At 46.9% G+C, this 21,040-nt stretch overlaps 1 protein-coding gene across 1 annotated transcript in view; it reads right to left on the bottom strand.

The window, feature by feature from the left end:
* The window catches only part of LOC8026772 (cadherin-related tumor suppressor), a 148,342-nt gene that overhangs the window by 16,231 nt on the left and 111,071 nt on the right, over nucleotides 1-21,040 (bottom strand). Inside the window, exons 22-27 of the mRNA XM_042289631.1 lie at nucleotides 18,904-20,772; nucleotides 15,246-15,250; nucleotides 6,467-7,127; nucleotides 3,259-3,593; nucleotides 2,325-2,428; nucleotides 1,451-1,758 (exon numbers count right to left, since the gene is read on the bottom strand). Of these exons, the coding sequence (XP_042145565.1) occupies nucleotides 1,451-1,758; nucleotides 2,325-2,428; nucleotides 3,259-3,593; nucleotides 6,467-7,127; nucleotides 15,246-15,250; nucleotides 18,904-20,772 (3,282 nt within the window). The remainder of the gene's footprint in view (nucleotides 1-1,450; nucleotides 1,759-2,324; nucleotides 2,429-3,258; nucleotides 3,594-6,466; nucleotides 7,128-15,245; nucleotides 15,251-18,903; nucleotides 20,773-21,040) is intronic.

The following is a 21,040-nucleotide window of genomic DNA, read 5'->3' as shown; positions in this document are numbered from 1 at the left end:
TAACTGGAACGAAGGGCGTATTGAAAATGCATGTTCAAACGCAGTAGAAGCCTCTAATTGTTTGGATATAGAAAGCATTTTACCTTTAATGGAGCCATTATTCAGCCTACAGGGAACTATGCTATACTATACCTTGTGTTTACGTTGTCTCCTTACAATATTAGGTCAGTTGATATTCTTGGTAAAATTAGTGGCCATAACATTGTTTTTGTTGAAATGACACTCTCGATTGAGTTTAGAGCTACGGCACCAAGAATTAAGTCGACAAGGAAGCTCTTGTTGCCTCTTTTCAAAGTTTTGCATCCAAGTACTTAAAGAATTTTAACAAAAGATTGCTTGAGGCAAACTGGAATATGTTGAAAATAGAGATTAAAAGACTAAAGTCTACTTTCATTCCGAAAATTGTGCTAAAAATGAATGCTGAACCACCATGGTTTACTTACTGATTAAAAAGGCTATGTAATAAGAAAAAACGTCTGTTTTTAGAGCGAAGTTAAGTCATCTAGTTATGGACTGGTCAAAATATAATCAGTGCTGCAAAAAGTACAAATATGAAATTAGAAAGGCGAAAAATAAATATTGCATGAGTGACCTAAAGTTTTTTAAAAACAAACCCCAAACAATTTTGGAAGACCATCCGTCCTAGACAGGAGCAAACTTTGCCTAAGAATTATGATGCGCAAGGACCGGAGCTCTCCAACCATGAATCAGCAACCACCTTTAATGAGTATTTTGTATCTGTTTCCACTAAGGAATAGTTTCCTTTGCTGTGTGATCCAATTTGTGTTTCCCCAACTGCATCATGCGAACCTGTCACCCTTACACAAGAAGACATTTTGGCAATTATTGAGACTCCCAAGCTCTGCACCTGGCGTAGACGACATGTCCCCAACTTTTGGAAGATAACCCGAACCATATCTTGCCATCTGCTCTATCTCATTTTCAAGCAATCTGTAGAGCTAATGTACCTTCCGGCAGATTGAAGATTTGGGAAAGTGCTACAAATTTTTAAATCTGGTAATAAAAAACATGTCTCGAATTATATATACACCAATTTCATTAACAAGTTTACCATGCGAAATTATGGAGCATCTTATATATTCCCATGTAATTAGCTACTTATCCGACCATCACCTCCTTCTGCAGCTAAGCAGTGACAGTCGTCACTGGTCGTTGGAAAGATCCGCCGGCTGAGGCGTTGGTGGGCTGGTCAAGTTCAAGCAGCGGCCATTTTGTACGGCGGAGGGAGAAAGGGTGGAAGGGGTGTGGGGGAGGTCGCTCCAAAAATGCAAGTTTATCTTCCCCTCGTCGATTCGGAGCGGGTCCCACGGAGCGGAATTTTGCCTCCCTCGCGGATTTTGGAAAGCGCTCCAGATCTACGAGTGGAATTCACCATTAGAGATTGAAAAGATTGAGAGCCCCCGCTAACTAGAGGACAAGCGATTCTCACCCTGGCCACAGTCTTGCGCAACCAGCATTCCTCCGGGACACGTGCACCCGGCCGCCGACCAGAGGTCCCGACAGGCGTTCGCACCCCTGCAGCCCCCGGTGGCACAAGGGTCCCCCCTGCGGCCGCACGTGCGCGCCACGTACTGCTGGCGCAGGGGCCGCTCCAGCGCCAGCGGCTGCCCGTCCACAGCCACGCTGTGCACACAGCCCACGAAGTCGTCCGCCCAGACCTGGCTGGGGCGCTCGAGGAGGGGCTCCACCGAGGGCAAGCCGCCGATGTACAGCGGTTGGCTGCTCAAGCTCAGAGTCCTGGAACAGACGACATGCTCGTTAGGACCGCGGCCTGACCCGATTACTAGCACTTAGTGGCGTTCGACGGCAAAAACGGGGTTGCCCTGGAACGCTTCCGACAGGTGCATCGGCAGAAGTGTTCCAGTTCAACCGACAGATGGTGTTCTCTCGTCATTCGCTCCTTGACTATGTCGCGTTAGCAAACCTAACACAACACATAATCTCACCCCGCCGCCCCACCAACCACCATCTCCTGTCCCAGCCAGATAAGGCAAGCTATCTTGGTTTTCCATTTTTCTTAATAAACGCATTCTACTTCTACTAGTGGTCACAAGCTCTTGCGACACACTTGATCACGCTCTAATGAAAGTTTGTGAACTAGGCGTACGTTGCTCTCATTTCTTTCCTCTGCGATTCCAGGTACTTACAAAAAGCGTGCTCATACTTGCATTCGTGCGTACCACCTGTAGAAAATTTGTGCCGAAGGACACCGTACGGCTGCACATACGTCAACGCATTCGATGTGTGCGCCAGGCATTCTCGTCTGTGGAAGTTGAGAAAATGTTGCGTGGCCGCAAACTCACCCGGCCTGTCCCGTGACAGACAGAGAGCAGCTGGAGTTGGCGTGGGAGCACTCCTCGCAGAGTTCTCCGTGGTCCTGGCAGCTGACCACGGACAGCGAGGCCACCTGGAGACAGAGTGCGGCATTACAGGTGCGTGTCCCACTAAGACGCTATCGTCCGACGTTATCGACGGCGGTAAAATTTCCGTTGTGTTCTGATTGGTTTGGATTACACTTTCTTCTTTTTGCTGTGCGTTCCGATCCCATTACCATAACTATGAAAGTTTGCCTTGCCCACTTCGCGTTTCGTCTGTTCTGCCAGCCACACATATTAAAGACCAATTCCCAAGCAATTAGGACATAAGAAAGTGACAACTTTGTATTGGTTGGCCTGCTTTACAGTTTATTTTCGCTGTACCTACATCATTCGTACGACATTCTGAATTTCCGGGTCAGTGATCACAAAGAGAGTCTGTTTCTAACTGTGAGCCCTTTAAGAAAGCCAAAGGTTTCTGATAATATACACTTTTGTAGTTTGTTGTACATCATAAACATGATAAACAAAAACCAGCAAAAGAGATTGGCTTCGGGATACAAACATTACCATATTTCCCGGACTATAGACCACAAACTATTCATGTCAGAAAGTCTAAATTTCATGTGGTGGGGACTGTCTACAGGTGCAGACTATGCTAGAATTTGTTTTTCACATTAATTTCGACGAGACATTACGGATTTCATGAACCACTGGTTGTGTTAGTGACGATTTCTATAGAATAAAAGTTTCTCTGTGTGCTAATAAAGCAGGTACTTCAAGGTGGGCTGCATAGAAGAATTTTTTAATGCAAACCATGTATGGTCTGCACCAAAAAAAACCTTGTTTCTTGTTAGAACCCGCTCCTCCGAACCACAGTCCGAAAAATACGGCACATGCACAGAGGCACGAAAGAACGCACCCGTCCGTTGCGGATGACGGTGACCCTGTGCCAATTTCCGTCGGCGACATCCCGGTCGAGCGCCACTTTGGCGACGGCCGTGCGGGAACCACCGAACGAGAAGGTGGGCCTCCCATCGGCGATCTCCAGGGCCACAAAGTCTGAGCGCCCCCCGTTCTGGGCGCCAAAGTTGTAGGCGAGCAGTGCGTGCCTCCGGTTGGTAGCGAACACGACCGAGATGTCGTTGGTGCTGGGCTTGAGCGACGGGAAGGCCATGTAGGAGTAGGGCTCGAAGCCAAACGTAGACTTCTCGCAGTGGCGGCCAAAGAAGTTCGGCTCGCACAGGCAGTGGTAGCCTGTGAAGCGCAACCAAAGATTAGTCGGCAAAAAAAAAAAAAATTTTGCTTAGCTTTAAAGGGACACTGACAGGGTATTTATGCTCGCCGAGGTTGTTAGTTTTACGTGACATATGAGGGCTCAACTACCCAGAACAGAATTTGCGGCTCGAAATTCGGTTTCTTTCCGCCCGAAAACCGCCGATCAAGAATTGGCCGGTTCGAGTCTCGCTCACTCTCTTTTTCGCGGTCACGGGCCGTTTTCTAAGGTATCGATGCGACCACCAAATTTAATCAAAGTCGTGGGTTACTGAAGGCACACACTCAATATTAAAAATAGAAAAAAATATGAAACCCATTTTTTGTGGCTTCTAAAAAGCTGTAAATACGTTGATTGAAAAAAAAAGTTCCACAAACAACCGGAAGCATTCTGTGCGTTCGTCGTTTCGCGTATCGTGGGACTCGCGGGGACGGCGATGGCAGCGGACGACGGGCGTGGGACTTACAATTATAAATTGTATATTTCAGAACTGTCGTTCGCGGTACCGGCGAATTCTGTCTACCGTTAAAAGAGAAATTTGGGACTGATCAAAAGAATTGGTCTTCATCCCGTACGACACGCCCGGCCACCAAGCCGATTTGCACGAAGACGTCGCCGAGCCGTCGCTCCCTTCTCGTGGCTGAAGACAACGCTCGCGCAAACGTCAAGCACGACGTGTCTACTTCGAGTTGAATATGCACGCGTACGATTTTTTTACTAGGTGCGAATGTTCCCAAAGCGTGTTGCTTCCCGACTTCGACCCGGGAGTGCTGTTGCTAGAGAAAAATCGACAGCAAACTTTCCAACTTAGTTTACCGGCTGAATTATTACTAAGGAAAGAGATCCAGCAGAAACGAGATGCCCCAGTAGCTCAGTGGGCAAGACGTCCGCTTCACGCCTGGTAGGACCGGGTTCGATCCCCGTGTTTTTTTTTTTTTCTTTTTTCAAACATTTTTCGATGTTTACATATCTTTTTCTTTTTTTTTTTTTTTTTTTTACAATCATCACTGAAGAAACAAAAAAAAAAAATAACAAACAAATGTTGTGGACGATACTTCGCTGAATTAAACGGTATGGGATTTCCGTTTTGACACCTGCGAACTCAATGTAATCACTTTCCACAAAATGCAAGGAGCATATAAATCAGGTAGCGTCCGCTTTCCGAGGTGCCCGTAAATGTTCTACAGGAATTGCAGCCAGCCATTGGTCCCGATCCCGTTGATCTTTCGACAATGCCACTTTTTTTTCGGATGCAGGACATGTGAGCCAGCTCTTCACGCAACATCTTGGGTTTATTCTTTTCGGAGCCGATCATGGAAATTCACCACGGGCACTCACTACTCATCTCCAACTCATCAATGTACAAAACAACTCATCTTGGAGTACATAACAACGAGCGGAACAAACATAACTGCAAAAGTTCCCGCACGCCGCATGTAGTGTCGTCTGCTACCGAAGAGGAGGAAAAAAAAAAAAAAACGCACGGTCGGGTGTAGCCACGTGACTTCCGCCAGTCACCCTCTTCTCTCCACTTCTCCGACCTCCGTCGGGTTTCGGTTTCGGTTTCGGTTTCGAGCAGTTGCGTCTTTTGGCTTTATTAAAGAAATACGCTACTCTGTTGCAAAATATTAATTGGGCAGTCCTCCGACACCATAATGAAGCGCCTGGCAAAAAATAAAAAAAATTTTTTGGGGGGTGTCAGTGTCCCTTTAAGGCTGGGTTACACAATTATGGCTGCTTACAACCGAGCCTCTCGTGATATCTTATGACAAAAGAACACGCTGGCCCAATCTATCGGGTGGCCGTGAAACAACACTGGACATTTCTATGTATTCCCTACTTCTTTTTTTGGGGATTTTTCTTTCTTTATTGGGTCAAAAAGCTTATGACAGCGCTCTAAACAACCATTTTTTGTAGATAGTACGTATGTACAATTGACCTCGCAAATACCGCAAAGTCTTCACTCTGGTGAAATGCGGTTCCAGGGCCATCTCATTGTAGGTGCACCCTCTCATCGTTAAAGATTGCAAGAGTTTGGTCATAAGTAAACGCAAGTGTGCAAACAAGCCTTTTTTACACTCGGCGTAAACTATTTTCTGCTACGTTGTAGAAGCTGGCGTGGTTTCCACAATGCCGCAGCCCCACACTGCCGAGAGATCGCGTGGCTTCGCTTTGCGTCTAATTCGCACAAGGTCTTGCGCAAGTAACTTGGGCGGCGATGGAACACTGGAACATGCGCTAGCCATGACAATGTAGCATAAAAATAGTCAGACGCCGAATATAGACATTTTATCTAGCGCAATGAAAAAGTAACTGCACTTGACGAGGTTTTGAACGAATGGCACTTCCTATCAGAATGACATGCAATGTGATATGCGGCAAAGGAATTGGGAATGTATGAAGGACTTCACTTCTTCATCCGTTCACCTTTTTAATGGGGGCATTGCATCAATTTCGCTCAAATGCCACTCCGTTAGAAATCTGACTAGATTGTTTGACTAATACACAGTTCCCACCTTCATTTGCAGCCCCTGTCCCAATGCATTGGAGTGTTGAGGAGGGGGAGGGGAGGGGAGAGAGAGAGAGGGGAGCGTTAGCACATTTTTTACCCTCACCTCCCCCTCCCACCCCCCCCCCCCCCCCCTCTTACCCCGACGCTATGCCATATGTTATGTGCGTTATGACGTCAAACAAACAGCTGAGCTCCACTGCCGACACCATCTCCCCTGGCCTTGCTACAATGTGGCCAACACGAGCGAGCAAGGTTTACTCAGTCTTGCCACATAAAGCTATCCCTTTAAAACCAATGTTGTCTCGACGAACCGGCTAAGTGAAGGTAAGAAGGAACTCTGACCTGCAGGCCCATTGCCAACGCACGTCGCCCCATTCCGGCACCGGCTTGGCCGACATCCGTCCGCCGCCTGCTCGCACAAGGACCCTTTGAACCCGAGACGGCACAGGCAAAAGAACGACCCGGCTGGCGCTTCCCGGCAACTCCCTCCGTTCTTGCAGGGGGCACTGGCACAGCTGTTTCGCCGTGGCCGCTCGCAGCGCTCGCCCTCCCGATCCTCCGGACAGAGGCACTGGAACCCGACGGTTGTGGCCGCGTCGATCCGGCAGGTCGATCCCTCGGAGCACGGGCTCGGCGAGCACGGATCAAGCTGGTCTTGACACTGGAGTCCGGAGAATCCAACCGGGCAGGAGCATGCAAAGGAGCGGGTGGCGCCGGGAGATGCGAACACGAGCTGCGCAGAGTCGAGGATCGAGAGCGACGTCTGGAAGTCGAGGCGAGAGCTGCAGGTCCCGCCATGGCGACAGGGCGAGCTCGCGCATGGCTCGTAGCCGACCACAATTGTCTTAGCGAGGGAAGACTGGAGGGTGTCCCTGCGTGCCTCGAGGCGCTGGGACACCTTGTCTGGGGACACGAGGATACCCGAGCTTTTTCGGACAGCCAGGGTGAGTTGGAGCTGTCCCTTGACGTCGGCCATGCTGTAGACGATTGGCGAGCCCATTCCCTGCGATTGGAAGTGCGGCGAATCTGTAATGGGGATGCTGGACGGAGTTGACGAAGGTAATCCTTCTATGCGACCGGCGGTGATGAAAGCCTCGCAATGGCTGTTGTTAGGGTCTGATCCCAATTGTTCTAAACCAGGGGCTCTCAAACTTTTCAATCTCGAGGAATGCCTATCTCAAATGACTGCAAAGGTACTCTTGCAGCATTGACACAAAAAGGAATGCAGGAGGCTACAGTTCTTGTAAACAATAATGCACATACTTAGGAATGTTTGGCTCACAGTTATGCATCAATGGGTTCTTGAGGTTGGCTAAAATAGTGCTTAAACTGCAAAAACGCTTTGCTCAAAGGGAGGAACAGTTAAGGAAATTTAAGACCCCAAGGAACCTTTGAGGTAACCCCCGAGTTTCTATGAACCTGGCTTGAAAAACCATGCTCTAGGAATAATGATGCAGGTTCTAAGTGCAGCGTCAAATAAACAGAAGTCCAGGCAAATCTATCAGAACCTTACCCAGTTAAAAATTCCCATTGAGTCCAATTGGAATTTCAATTGGTACCAATTGGTATCAGTGGGATCCAATTGGTATGAAGACAACCAATTGGCCATTCCAATTGGAATGCATTTTTCCAATTGGTCACTCCAATGGGAAATATATATTCCAATTGGTATTAAACAACCAATTGGCCATTCCAATTGGAATGCATTTTTCCAATTGGTCACTCCAATTGGAAATATATATTCCAATTGGTATTAATCAACCAATTGGCCATTCCAATTGGAAATTAATTTTCCAATTGGTATTAAGCAACCAATTGGGAGAGTTACACCAATTGGATTCTTGGAGATTGGAGCTCTAGAATAATTTTGCAGTGAAAGATTGTGAGCTTACTCTTCTGAATCAAAAATAAACTCTAGGATAAAATATGGAATTTTTTTCAAGGGTGCGGGGAACGTCAACAAAGGAATCTGCTCACTGGCCAACTCATATTACTCCTATTCATTTTTTTTGTTGTCCTTTCTCTGCGTTTCTCTCTCTCTCTCTCTTTATCTATATATATATCTGTATAAATAAATAAATAAATACTTTATTATTAATCTTATGGCTTCCTAAATTTGCAATTCTTTTTTTTTTTTTTTTTTTTTTACTTTTAGTTTTGGTTTGAAAAATAGAACGCCCCATCGCTAGTGACACCAATAGGTGTTTGTTTTTTCTGGGAACACGTGTGTGGGATGCGAGCAGGAAGATGTGAAAATGTGACATTTTCATCAAGTTTACCAACATTTGACATGTCCTGTTGCAATCAATGTGTCCAAGAAAAGCCTGGGGGAACCACAACATGCTGGGATTAACCAGCAACTCCGTCCCGTGGCAGCTGCGGTGAGCGGGGTTTTTGCTCTTTGTCCTTCAGACTCTTGAAGCAAGTTCTGAATATTTTCACGGTCAACCGTGTTTGCTAAACTGTTCTTATAGCCAAGTTTGCTTGTTCTACTGCTTTTATGTTTGGAACTGTTGCCGCACGTCCGCGTTACGGAAAAAGTTTGCCGTGCAGTGCACACATTGCATTGTAAAACGCTTTCCATTGTAGCAAACAGTTTTCTAGTGTCTCACTATTTCCTCATTCAGTATTTGAGCCTTCAATATATTTGCTGTTTTCTTTAGGTTGCTCTTAACACCCTTTTTATTGCCACGTGTTGCTTGCAATATTTGTAAATTATTAAATGCTTCCATTGTGCAGAATGCAGCTAGCATGCTATCATAAATATTCCTTTGAATTCGGACAGCTGTGAGAATAAAGCTAGCTCTGTTCTCATTGCAATCAAGGGCATGTTAGCCTCACACATGCAAATAACGACAATTGTATCCTTTCCGAGATCCAGTGTGCACAGAATGAATAGTTCTTTGCAGTCAAAATTGTTGAAAAGAATGGTCGCACTGCAAAGCCTTAAGGCTGCGGTACCACGGCGGCCATCTTGAACAAAACATTAGTTGAACCACCAGGGCGGCGTTGGCTGTCCGTATGAGCAAATGCTGCAAAACCTGCGCGCCAATTTCGAAACCCTTTTTCCCGTCGCTTGCGACCTTGAGTTTCCTTCTCCACTCTTACGCCCCTCCTTTCACGTGTTCACCCTCTGGCGCGTCGCGCCCACGTTCATTGTTAGGAGGACAATGTACCGGATAATCCCCAACTTGAGGCCCCCTGCCAAAATTGTCCGGCTGCCAAGTGATTTGAGCGAGATGGGGTTTTGAAGCGGTATGGAAAAGTGGGACCGTCAATTTTGAACTATGCCTTTTCGATACTGCATAAGTTGTGTACGGGGCTGGCCAAGGCACGGGCGCGAGGACGTAACTGTATACAATGCTTGGGTTGCAGGAGCACTCGTGCGTAGAAATGGTAGGACGCGCTTTCTGAAATCACACGCCTACATTCCGCAGCGTTGCAATCCTACGAGTAAAACAGAGTACATCTTCGGACAGTGCGTGAGTTGATGCCGGCCGTACGAAAGACACACCTCGCGCTTCCTGTCACTACTGCCTCTGCTTGCACGCGCTGCCGATTGGCGGTCCTTTCTTTATTTTGTTTCGTCGCTCTTTTGAAAATACTGAAACTAATATTTTCTCAGACCCTGCTCATCGTACCTCTGCACTACAGTTGTGTAAACACGTTGTGATGTAATTTGAGATATGGGACGAAGTGTCTACATTCTTATTTCGTGTGTAATGCCGGCATAATATTCCTTTGCTGCCAGAGGGTCAAAATAATGGTAGGGTCGGCAGCAAAAACTATTTCAATGACCGAATTATGATCAAACACCAGTAAGAACATAAAAAAGAAATCACATGGGGACAATAAAAATATTGCTACAAGAGGATGGTGCGTGGGGCACAAACAATATTCGGAGTGACGTTGAGGGAACGCGACAAGCCAGATCTTTCCTGGTGGCAGCCGTAAAAGTTGATCTGGTGCCTCGTTTTGATCGGCTTTGCACGGAAACTCGTAAACTACCGACTATCTTGTCAGTGGTGAACATAGTGAGCATGAACTGGATGATTTTTTTGTTGTTGTTTTTGTTTCTGTAGTTAAATGAGAGTATGGAAATATGAGACGTCCGCTGACGCTTGCGTCGGCTAACGGAACCTCAATCGCCGATCGCGGCCGATGTCATGGGCGTATACAAATACATCAAGTCGTCTGGGCGGGAGCAGTTGAAGCGCCGCACTTTTTTGGCCGGTCAGTAGAGACTCCGCGAATTCTGACTCGAGGCTACTCTGTGCGGAGGGAGCCGCTACTGAGCGCGACCAATCGGAAACCAAGGATGGCTGAAATTTCCTAATTGCCATGAGATTTGCAAATTCCTTCTTCCCGCCGTAGTAAATTCGTCCGAATCGCTATTCGATTTACTAATCGATTATTTGGATGAAAAGATATATTTCAAAATTCGTACGTGGCTCACCAAATGGCAATAAAATTGGTATAGGATTTCAAACCTATATAGTGTCGCCCTAATTTACAAACTAGAGTTCACGCGCAAGCGAGCTGGTGGAAGCCTATACTAAAAAGGCCAGAAACAAGAGAAACAAAAAATAAATAAATAAGAGCGGGATAAGCGCAACGCAGTCTCAAATCACAGCTGAAAATGGTTACTTGGTAAGTGTAAATGTCCAGACATTGTATTAGTAAAATATATATATATATATATATATATATATATATATATATATATATATATATAAAGTCAAAAATGCGTACTGTCGGAGTTATTAATTCGAAGTTTATTCCGACGTTTCGAGCGGGGACCGTTCTTCATTAGGTGATGAAGAGTGGTCCCCGCTCGAAACGTCGTAGTAAACTTCGAATTAGTAACTCTGACAGTACGCATTTTTGCCTTTGTATATATATATATATATATATATATATATATATATATATATATATATATATATAGAGAGAGAGAGAGAGAGAGAGAGATAGGTAGATAGATATTTTTCACTATTTGCTGACGGCCGAAACTAACTATGCAACACAACAAGTAAAACCACAGAGCTGCCCCGCCTCATATCACCCTCAGTTGGAGCTCGACTGACACATTGCGCCGATCAAGCATCACCAACAGCTCAACACCTAAACGCCACGGCGTTCACTATCTTTGTTTGGGTGATTCCACCCACTAATATAACAACTCATACAATGCGCCGTGATAAAGTGCTTTTTGTCTTTGTGTATGTGTTTTCGTGACATCTAACCTCTGTTTGCGCTCTGACTAAGAATGAAACCATGTATACTAAAACATCGATAGTGGTCTCTATTTTTAGCGACGCTCGCACACGTCTTGCCTTTGACGCAGTGGCATTCTCATCTCCCATACACGGACATTTGGACAAAATAGGTTGGTCGGCCTTCACTCATTAGCTGCGGAACGTTTTGACCGTGACGTATGTATAATTCAAAGAAGCACCGACAGGCGGGTGCCCCTTTGGAAACAAATCATGTTCGCGTAGAGATATTTAGCGGCCATAGTATAGTCCGTGGGTATTTATTTCTAGGCCAACTCGTCGGCGTCAGTCGGTACAGGCGCTGGAGGCGTGATGAAAATGCTGGCAGATGTCGGCTTGACGAGCCCCACACTCTCCCCTCACAGCAGATGGCAAATAAACCAACAACAATATTTGTCGACGGGCAATTGATTGAAGAGGCCAATCGGTAGTAGGATGACTCGACAAAGGGTAATTCATCAAAAATTCCAACTCGTTGACAATTGTTTGTGAGGCCATTCAGTTTCCACATTGCACTCATCTTCTGTATTAGAACACATACACATGTTAGACATTTTAATATACGCAAGTTTCGGGCACCGGATATTTTTTTGAAAAGCTGTTTCACCGAATTTCGCATCTCCCGGTTCGTCGAATTTTGATATGAAATCATAATATAATTATTATACTTGTCACTTCTTCAATTAGAAATGGTCACAGATAATTATAAAATAAAAGTAGGCTTTCGCAAAAATTATGTCGATTATAGGCTATGCCAACGTAGCCGAACAGTAAAAAAAAAAATGTTATGAGGGTGTTTTTGTTAGGGTTCAAAAAAGACAAAGGCGATTCTTCAAATGAGCACTGGTCACACAGGCCGACTGGTAACATAATTAAAATAAAAGCACCGACTTCACAGAACAGGAAAAAACAATTTCACTAGACGTTTCGCCTCCATGAATAAACGCCTCCATGAATAAACGCCTCCATGAATCATGAATAACCAACTCGCCCAAGCTGAAGTTCTGACCAGTTTCGCCTCCCTTGCGGGAGGCATCTTCAGTAGTCACACAACAATGCCTGTGTAAGCTTCGTGGAGAGGGCCGCGTTTTTTGTTACACACGGATGTGTGTGTCCCTGCGAACAAACCACGATTCTAGGATTTTCGGGACCCCCATCTGTCCTCCCTCGCCAAGGTCGTCGCGGCCGGGAAGTCAAAATAATGCCCTATTGTCCACACATAGTACACCAGTTCAGACTTCAGTCGGGTCGCGTGGGATGCGCACGTGACGTCACGCTTGTCTTTACAAAGCAAATGAAAAGTTCAACCTCAAGTCAACGCTATTTATCAAATATGTCCGTACTTCGTGGAGAGGGCCGCGGTTTTTCTTACACACGGATGTGTCTCTGAGAACAAACTCGATTTTAGGAGATTTTCGGGACCCCCATCTTTGTCATAGGGTGACTCGTTTATCGGACTGTTCGTCACAGCGAGAGTACAGGGAAGGATAATAATTCATACCCTATATCGTGCAGAAGAGAAGAATATAAAAAAAAAAAGAAAACGAAGCGAAAATTTCGATTTCCTTTCTTGTGGACAGGGCATTGTAGGTGAACGTGGCTTCCTTGTTTGATTCGCCAAAGTAGCAACAAAGCGACATTTTACGATCGAGCGAGCACCGTCGGAAACACTGCCCAAAATAATTTTATAGGGAGTTTCACGGCTTTCCACTGCGACATAAGCACGTGGATAGAAAAACAAATATTGACAACAATAATTGTCGAATATTTTTGGCACGCTCACACCTGGTTTTTCTTCATAATTTGATGACTCATATGTTGATTTTGTTTGCGGAACCGTACTTCTGACCGGCAATTTTATTGCGTACGCGAAGCTTTTGCGTGCGATCCACTACAGTTAATTATTTTGGGGTGTCCAAGTTGAAGCGGTGCGTGTTATTTTTCGATCTCTGTCCGAATGATACAAAGTTTCACGTTTTCACCCTGTGAGTGAAGTGAGTTGGTCAGTGCCAGCATCGAAGGCTAACTTCGAACTCTAATTTGGAAATAATGTCTCTGTTGCCGCATCGCGGACAAAGATATATATGCTCTTATCACTGTAGCAAAATAACGTGGCAGGATTTGTGCTCTTGTTATGATCGTGTACCATTGTAGTCGACGTCATCCCAGCACGGCGTATCGTTTTTGTATTCGGTTCAGCCCTGCAAACCACACTTAGGAAAAAAATGAAAGTTTGCACCTTGTTTGTTCAATTTTTTGTTATACTGCAGAAACATATTGCGCCCCGTGTTTTTGAAGGCACGGTAGACGGTGGTGACGGTGAGGTGACCGACCCCCATGTCAGCCGGCGTCTCGCTCGACCTCCTCGGAGGACAGGTCGTTTTTACTGGTGACTGGTGCATACGTGGAGCAACTCCGCGCGCATTGCGTTCTTCATCTCAGAGAACGCAATACATGACTCAGCTCTATCTCGTCATCGCTCCAAAATGACAAGTGGAATTCGCAACTGTAGTCGGTGACAGGTCAAGAACGAAGTGGGAGCTCCTCCCACCCTGTTCCACTTCAGCGGAGCGAACGGGGGAGAGGAGGTCGCCCCCTCTCCAGCGTTCGCAAATGGCAAATATTAGTTTATTAGGCCACTAACTGTCAATTTACGCTCGTTCCTTTACGTCCGCCGCAGCCGATAATGTTATCCCCGGGAATATTAAAAGTATAATTTCTTTCAGCAAAACAAAACAAAACAGAATAATAAAACGCCCGGTATATCACAGCTTTGACAACGCTTCACGTGTGTGAGGTTCGATGACCGACAGAGAACCACCGCTGGCCGTGCTCCCGAAGCGGGGAAGTGCAATTTATGGAGACCGATCATATTATCAGAAAGGTGCAGACTAGGGAGCCTTCATATGCGCGAAGCGCACATGGAGGCACTCTAATGCAGACAATCCAGGAAAAGTATTCTTGCAACTATGAGGTTCCAGTTGTACTTACACATGCATTATCGTCAAATTTGACGGAGTTCCTTCCAACACTAAACAGTTGTCAAGAGTGAAGATTAGAAAGGAGAATATCAGCAGGAATCTATTGTCTGTTTACTGAATACAAAACAAGCATCAGAAAAACGCATTTGGGCGGCCGGGGAGGCCAGAAGCACGGACTGCGCGCACCCAGCGTGGAACCAGCGAATGAGAGGGCACTCCTAGCAATCTGTTTTCAGAGCCACGGTATGCCGGCTGCCGGCCAAATGTCCACTTTAATTCTATTATGGCTTTCGAAACGTAAATACACGCTCGAGAATTTTCAACAATATCACGCGAGCGCCGACCGGCCTGTAGATCAGCGCATCGTCACGGCGCGAAGTAGCGATATCAGTGACAGTACGCGCGTGCGCAGAAGAAACGCGCCGAAGTCGGCGTCGGCTGCTAAGCTGTTTCCCCAATCACGACCCACCCCTGGCGCGACGCCCACCGCTTGCTCCACCCCATAAGCATGGGACCTAGTAATCAAAGCGACACACACGGTACGCAAACACGAACAGCAGCCAGTAGGAAGGACACCGACGGGTCCATATCACAAGAGCGAATGACATTTTAGCGAATGGCGACATTTGAGCGAATGGTCGTTTTAGCGAATAACGGGGGCGCGCGTTAACCCATCCGTCGCGCTGCGCTTTACGCCGCTTCGCGGCGACAGTCTGCGGCAACTCATTACAAAAATATGAACTCACTTGGCCCACCCGAAAACGCCGCTTCGCGGCGTCCGACTATTCGCTAAAGTGTCGTTCGATGAAACGTGGGCGTTCGCTAAAACGTCATTCGATCAAGTGAGTGCCTCCCGACACCGACACGAGCTTAGTCAGCGAACGAAAAGACAGACACAAACTTCACTCTAGGCAAACAGAGCAGGGGTAGTTACAAGGATGAGATGCGTGCGCAGACGGAGGTAAGCAGTGCACAATAAATACGCGAAAACTCGCAGCAACCGAAGAACTACGCAGCAAACACGTACGTGCACACGCACCAGAAGCACGTGCGTCACGCTGCGTATCTACGCAGAACTGGCGATTTTGGCATTTCGGTAATTTGAAACTTCGATATCGATTCCGTGAACAATTTATTCAGCAAACTGAACCGGTGGAGCCTCGCATAAAAAAAAAATCGTTTAACAATATGAAAGCGACTGAAATTCTTCCTAAAAGCTATATTAGCAGAAAGTACCGTGTTATAAAGGACCTCACGAGTTTCGACCAAGTTTTCCAGCACGTTATTTTGCAAGAAACGGAAGAAGCCAAGAGTACAACCAGTTTCCGAAGCTGGCAACCACAGCTGGAATCAGCGCCATCCTCGGCAGTTTCCTGAACCTCGCGTAGTCACATTTCAACCACCGCCACATAGAGGGCGCAACCAGACATCCAATTTGTGTTTTCTGTGTGTTTTATGATTCTTTTTAATAAATAGGCTCGATTAGTGAAAATGTGGGCTAATAATCAGGACCTGGAACAGTAATTTCCATTTAATACTAAAAATATCGGCCTAAATGTCTGCCAAAAGGGGTCAAAATACTCGTTTTTGACTATCAACAAATACGTGATTTCACCTATATTCAAACTTTTTTTATGGAAAATCAAAAGTGAAATTTAGAAAAAGGGCCTCGCTTTGCAAAGCAGAATATGTTTTTCTTTGCGGGCCTACAATTTTATTCATGTGTGCCAATCCCTAAGCGCTGTACCACTGTACTACCAAATGAAGTTTGCCAAAATTAACGGTTTTTGTCACTTTTCACGTGAGCATTCCGAAAAAAGTTTAAGCCATATTACAATGAAATTTAGCGTAACTCTTTCGACCATAATTACAAACTGATGTAAAAAGTTTCAAATAAAATGTCCGAGTAGGCGCCCAAAACTTCGCGACTGAAGTGCTTCCGCAAAGTCAATTTTTCTAAAGTAAATATCTGTCAAAATAAAATAAAAAACGAAAAAAGGGCCTCCGTTGACAATGAACGCACTCTTCTTCTATAACATTCTAAAATTAGAAAGAAATTGCTCCAATAGTGCACCCTGTACCACTGTACTACGAAACCATGTTTTGCCGAAAAGGTCAATGTTCGCGGGTGCCCTCTGAATTAGCTTTTTGCACTAGGAAAACAAATCCTACATCAGATAAAAGATAATGTTGTACACTACAAGATGATATATAACACATAATTTTAGCAAGCTTGAACACGCCACGATCGCATTTCGAAAACGTGCTGAAAGCGTCATATGTCATGGCCGCCGTGGGACCGCAGCCTTAAGCTGCCTCTGTGGCTCCAAGGCAAAGCGCCGGCCTAGGATGCCCAGGTGGCGGGTCCGAATCCCGGCCGAGGTGCCCGCAATTTGACGGAGGCCTATTGCGGAGAAGGCTCCGTGTGTCCGAGCTTTCGGTTGCATGTCAAAAGATGCCAAGGTGGTCCAAATTAATCCTCAGAGCTCCGCTGGGGCGTGCCAGGTGCTCGTCGTTGGTTGGCATGTAAAACCCCCAAATTTGACTGACTGCAAAGCTTTGGATCCCCTTTCAGCTGATAACAAAATATAAAATTTCTCACTTGGTATGTAAAAAGGGACTAATTTTGATGTAGAAACTTAAGATGGCAGAAAACTAAAAATTGAATGGACAACACGCAACTTTCTGCTGCCAGGTGTTAGACTTGTGAGCGGTTTATCCTTTTTAAAATTTTCGACAAGCCTTGGATCACTATCATAATTCAGAAGCCCATACTAACTGAAGCCTTATTATTCTCTAGCTTTCATTGATTTCTCTGCTTTCATGTTTTACCCCTGTCATGATACCGACTGGCATTCCTGCTAGAAGGTAACGGCCTAACTTGTTGCATATTGATAAACTAAATGAGTGCTTTCCTTCTAGTGTTTTTTCTCTTTTGCTCAGACAAAGTAAAGTGCAGTTACTGAACAATTTGTTTAAAATGTCTGTTTTCGAATGCACAATTTCTTAATATAAACAAATTCTTGAAACTCGTAAATAATGTGCCCTTCAAGTAGCTTGAGGTCCCATGTCACGCTGCATAGATGCATATACTAGTACCATAGGACATTGGTGATGTGACACAGCTTGGAAAAGAATGGGAACACTGGATCTCAGTCGTTCCTGGGTTACTAATTTCTGTTGCCTGTTTTCGTTCTAGGCTGCAAGCTGCTGCTATTGACACTGCTCAAGAGGAGGATGCAACCATGGACGACCATTAGTTTGAACACTTTAAAAATTTCTTTTTGCTTTTACCCGAACTAGGTTACAATTCCTTCTAGACGCTATGACATCACTGTGGGGGGAACGCTAAACAAACGCTGAATGACGTCATAGCGTCTCTTAGGAATCGTCCTACTTTCGGTAGAAGGAAGAAAAAAAATCATTTTTGGTCTGAACTGGGTTTTAATGTTTCTTTTTCTATTGTAATAAATGTGCTCCTTATAATTTTGCTTGTTTCTTTTATATTTTGCAAAGGTATCTGGCACCATTTAGTGTGACTGCAAAAAGCTCATAAAAAAAAACTAGAAAAGATGCGTTTTCTAAAATAATGTGTTATTTCAGAACAGGCTTCAAATGTTTTGTATATAGTAAAACCCTATTTGTTAGGAACATATCCAGCTGGCATATCTGGACATACTTATGTGAGACATGCTCAATTTGAAATTTCATTTGGGGGTCCTACCTTTGGCTGTGTAAATTGCTAATGCACCAGAAAACCAATTTTCTTGCTAGCTATCTTTCTAATTGTTTTATAGTTTGAATTAGAAATGTATGAACTGGCTGTTTTCTAATGGGAATTTCAGACCAATTGGAGAAATACCAATTGGTGTGCTTCCGTTTCAGAACCACACCAATTGGTATTTTTCCAATTGGGCGTTCCAAAACACAGTCGGTCACGATTCTAATTGGAAAAAAAACCAATTGGTATATTTCCAATTAGGCGTTCCAATACACAGTTGGTCATGGTGCCAATTGGAAAAAAGCCAATTGGTAATATTGAACCAATTGGCATTTGTTCCAACGGGGCGTTCCAAAACACAAATGGTTTTGGCAATTGGTACCAATTGGAAAATCCAATTGGACCCAATGGGTATTTTTAACTGGGTAGGCTATGCTTAATTCCTAGTAACTTTTATTAACTATGAACTGTGTTACATGTACACATGAAGCCGGGAAAGATAGTGCCATTAGCTTTGTCGTGGCTATGCAACACTGCTAGACTTACTATTAGATCTTCAAGCAGTCATGCACCTCTGCACGGCGACACGAGAAAATGATGCTTTCTTGGAAGACGAGTTTCTACACGTGTCACGGTACCAATCTTGCCTGGCCACTAATCCAGACTAACATCAGCTGCCACAACGTTAGGAAGATGAAACATCTTGGCATGCACTTTTCATAATCCCGATGCTGGTTTGAAGATGTGCTGCACAAGCCTCAAGGACAAGCGCGTCGAGCGGCAGCTCAATCCGCCAGACACTCACCTCCAACACCTGCCTCAGGAGCCCCAGAAACCGGTCGTAGCTGGAGCCAAGGAAGTCGCCGGCCGACTGGTTCACCACGCGCAGCGAGACGCTGTTCTCCACTGTCGCATTGTCGAAAACCCTGAACTGCACGTTCACCGTGGACGTGACATCCTGGTGGTAGCCATCATTGCCCCGCACTGTAAAGCTGTAGTTGCTCGGACTGAGCAAGCGCGATGCGTGCAGGTCACACTGGCTCACGATGCTGAACACGGACTCGCGGCTCTCCAGACGGCACTGGTACTCCCCCGTTGCGTCTGGGTCCAACGGCCGGACGTCCGCAATCTTTCCGCCCGCAAACACGCTGTGGTAGACCCAGACGAGGACGGTAAGAGACCGCGGCGACGAGGGGCTGTCGTTCTTGTCAACGAGCAGGACCGTGAGGCCGTGCCGTGCCCTGATCGGTGGGTTCCCGCTGTCCTGGACCTCCACCAGCAGCTGCAACGACGGGGTAGCCTCCCGGTCCAAGCGCTGGGTGGTGCGGAGCACTCCGGTCTGGCGGTCCAGCTCGAACAGATTCCGACGCGCTCCGCCGACCAGCGAGTAAGCGAACGGTGCTCCGTTGGGCGCCAGGTCGCGGTCTCTCGCAGCGAGTGTGAGGACGCTCGTGTACGGCGGCTCGTCCTCGAGGACGTAGCCGAGGAGATCGGCCGGCTCGAACTCGGGGCCGTTGTCGTTGACGTCGTCGAGGGTGACACGCACCGTCGCGGTGCCGGTCTGTGGCGGACTGCCGCGGTCGATTGCTGCGAGTGTGAGCGTGTACGATGGCACGGACTCACGATCCAGCGGCGCCGCCGTGTGTAGGAGTCCCGTCTGCGAGTCCACGCCGAACACTTTGTTTGGGTCGCCCTCGAGGATAGAGTAAAAGAACTGATGGTTGTTGGGACGCACGTCGCGGTCCACCGCGGACACGGAGAGCACCGGGGAACCGACTGGGGCAGCCTCGCTGATGCGGGCCTCGTACAGCGGCTGGAGAAAGACGGGTGGGTCGTTGCCGTCCTGGATGCTGACCACGACCTGGGCTTCGTCGGTGTCGTTGCCGCGGATGCTGCCACCGTTCTTGGCCATCACGGAGAGCACAACACGCGCCTGCGCCTCGCGGTCCAGCGTGCGTGAAACCGTGATGACGCCCGTGCTCGGCTGAATCCGGAAGCCGCGGTCGTTGCTGCTGCCGACGAACAGGAAGTAGACGTCGCCTTCGGGGCCGGAGTCCTCGTCTGTCGCAAGCACACGACCCACAGCCGTTCCGACAACCGTCGACTCGCTCACCGCGAACTGAAAGACGGGCTGCACGAACCGCGGGAAGAACTCGTTCTTCCCGGTGACGTGGACGCGGAGTTGGCATGAGCTGTACTGAAGTGAGCCCGGGTTGCTCGCGACCACCTCGAGAACGTACTCGCTCGTCTGCTCGTAGTCGAAGCTGCTCTGCGCGGTCACGACCCCGCTTTGGGGGTCGACAGCGAAGTCGGACGACCCTCCGACGAGCGCGTACTGGACAATGCGGTTGCGTCCGGAGTCGGCGTCGCTTGCGGACAGCTGAGTGACCGTGGTACCCGGAGGCTCGTTTTCGGCGACGTAGGCGTCAAAGTGAGTCGCGTTGAACTGCGGCGGGCAATCGTTGACGTCGGTCACTATCACGGTCAGCGTGGCCGAAGCGCACTTCCGGTGGAACGCGGCGTCGCACGCGCTGACGTTGAGTCGGAACTCTGGCACGGTCTCGTAGTCGAGGACCGCACTGATGGTCAGTGCGCCATTGTGGGGCTCCATGGCGAAGCTGTCTCCCGTGTTGCCGGACTCGATAGAGTAGCGCACTTCGCCGTTGAGACCTGGGAGTTGCATCGGAAATGGGTCAACGAAAAGCCCTTCATTGAATAACCGAAATACACAATGCACTCTACTAGCAGATGTAATACGAGTTTCACCAAGTGCAGCGCAGTGCCACCCTTGAAATGAGGTCTGTGAGTGTTGGTTGTACATCCATTAGCGAAAGATCCTCTTTTGTGGATCCATATTACAATTAAACGTTCTATCTTAAGAAATTCGCAGGGGCCCAATATTGAGTCTCTAATTAGACCGAAGGTTTTGCAATGTTTT

The sequence above is a fragment of the Ixodes scapularis genome, unplaced genomic scaffold, assembly GCF_016920785.2.
Source record: "Ixodes scapularis isolate PalLabHiFi unplaced genomic scaffold, ASM1692078v2 PGA_scaffold13__105_contigs__length_92229423, whole genome shotgun sequence".
Classification (NCBI taxonomy): domain Eukaryota; kingdom Metazoa; phylum Arthropoda; class Arachnida; order Ixodida; family Ixodidae; genus Ixodes; species Ixodes scapularis.
The sequence above is the reverse complement of the archived record's forward strand: the minus strand, read 5'-3'. Positions and strand labels throughout refer to the sequence as shown.